At 67.3% G+C, this 1,525-nt stretch overlaps 1 protein-coding gene across 1 annotated transcript; it reads left to right on the forward strand.

Moving 5' to 3' along the window:
• Positions 1–6: 6 nt before the first annotated feature.
• On the forward strand, positions 7–1,280 carry CLDN3 (claudin 3). Its single transcript, XM_010854292.1, has one exon. The coding sequence runs from the start codon at positions 250–252 to the stop codon at positions 907–909; it is 660 nt and encodes a 219-aa protein (XP_010852594.1). The 5' UTR covers positions 7–249; the 3' UTR covers positions 910–1,280.
• The last annotated feature ends 245 nt before the right edge of the window (positions 1,281–1,525 follow it).

Here is a 1,525-nt window from a genome sequence, read left to right on the forward strand (position 1 = left end):
CTAGGGGCCAGCCCAGTCGCAGCCGCCCGCCTACAAAACCACGGGCAGGTGCAGGCGCAGCCGCTGCGCCAGCCGGGAGAGCGGAGCCGTTAGCGCGCGCCGCCCTTGTGTCCGTCCGTCCGTCCGTCCGTCAAGCGGGGCGTCAGTCCATCGGCTGCACCGCGGCTCCTGCCCAGGCCCCAGCGGCCCCGGACCCTCGTCGTCCCGCACGTGGAGCCGCCCGGCAGAGCCGGCTTTGGCGCGGCAGCCATGTCCATGGGCCTGGAGATCGCGGGCACCTCGCTGGCCGTGCTGGGCTGGCTGTGCACCATCGTGTGCTGCGCGCTGCCCATGTGGCGCGTGACGGCCTTCATCGGCAGCAACATCGTCACGTCGCAGACCATCTGGGAGGGCCTATGGATGAACTGCGTGGTGCAGAGCACCGGCCAGATGCAGTGCAAGGTGTACGACTCGCTGCTGGCGCTGCCGCAGGACCTGCAGGCGGCCCGCGCCCTCATCGTCATCGCCATCCTACTGGCCGTCTTCGGGCTCCTCGTGGCGCTCGTGGGCGCCCAGTGCACCAACTGCGTGCAGGACGACACGGCCAAGGCCAAGATCACCATCGTGGCGGGCGTGCTCTTCCTGCTGGCCGCCCTGCTGACCCTCGTGCCGGTGTCCTGGTCGGCCAACACCATCATCCGGGACTTTTACAACCCCTTGGTGCCCGAGGCTCAGAAGCGCGAGATGGGCGCCGCCCTGTACGTGGGCTGGGCGGCGTCCGCGCTGCAGCTGCTGGGGGGCGCGCTGCTCTGCTGCTCCTGCCCGCCGCGCGACAACTACGCGCGGACCAAGATCGTCTACTCGGCGCCGCGCTCCACCGGGCCCGTCACTAGCACCGGCACGGCCTACGACCGCAAGGACTACGTCTGATGGGGCGACCGCGGGAAGCCCCGACCACTCCCACAAGCTGGCGCGCCCACCAGTCCTGCGTGCAGCCTTGCATCGGAGTCCAGCCCCCGCCCCCCAGATGCCAGTTTGCTCCCTCACTGGACTGGGAGGGGCCCGCCCGGCGCCCCCTTCCCCAGCTGCTAGCCCTCCTCGGCCCGGGGAGCGGGATTGTGGAGCCCAGGGGCCTGCCGGCACGAACCTTTGAAACCTTGCCCCTCTGGTGCGCGGAACTGGGGTTACCACCTCTACTTGCCCGCCCGGTCGGACTGTGGCCACAAAGTTCTCTTTGCGCAGGGACCCGCAGCTTTGAAAAGGGGCCACGATATTTTTCAATAAAAATCTTTCGTTTTGCAGTTGCTGGCGCCTCCTTGCCCTGAGCGCGGACAGGCCTCCACCTACTTCCAAAACTTCCCCATCCCAACCCCCCGCCCCGCGTGCGACCCCCAAGGATTTGCCCTGGCTGAATTCTGCGCTCCGGCTGCGGGATGAAGCTTAGAGAGTTTCAATAAGTTGTAAACTGAGCTGGGTACTCACTAGCTAGCTGGTCCTTTGGCCTATTCACTGGGGATTCAGACAAGGAAGGCCCACTCCGGAGGGG

Source organism: Bison bison, unplaced genomic scaffold (genome assembly GCF_000754665.1).
Source record: "Bison bison bison isolate TAMUID 2011002044 unplaced genomic scaffold, Bison_UMD1.0 scf7180017864340, whole genome shotgun sequence".
Classification (NCBI taxonomy): Eukaryota; Metazoa; Chordata; class Mammalia; order Artiodactyla; family Bovidae; genus Bison; species Bison bison.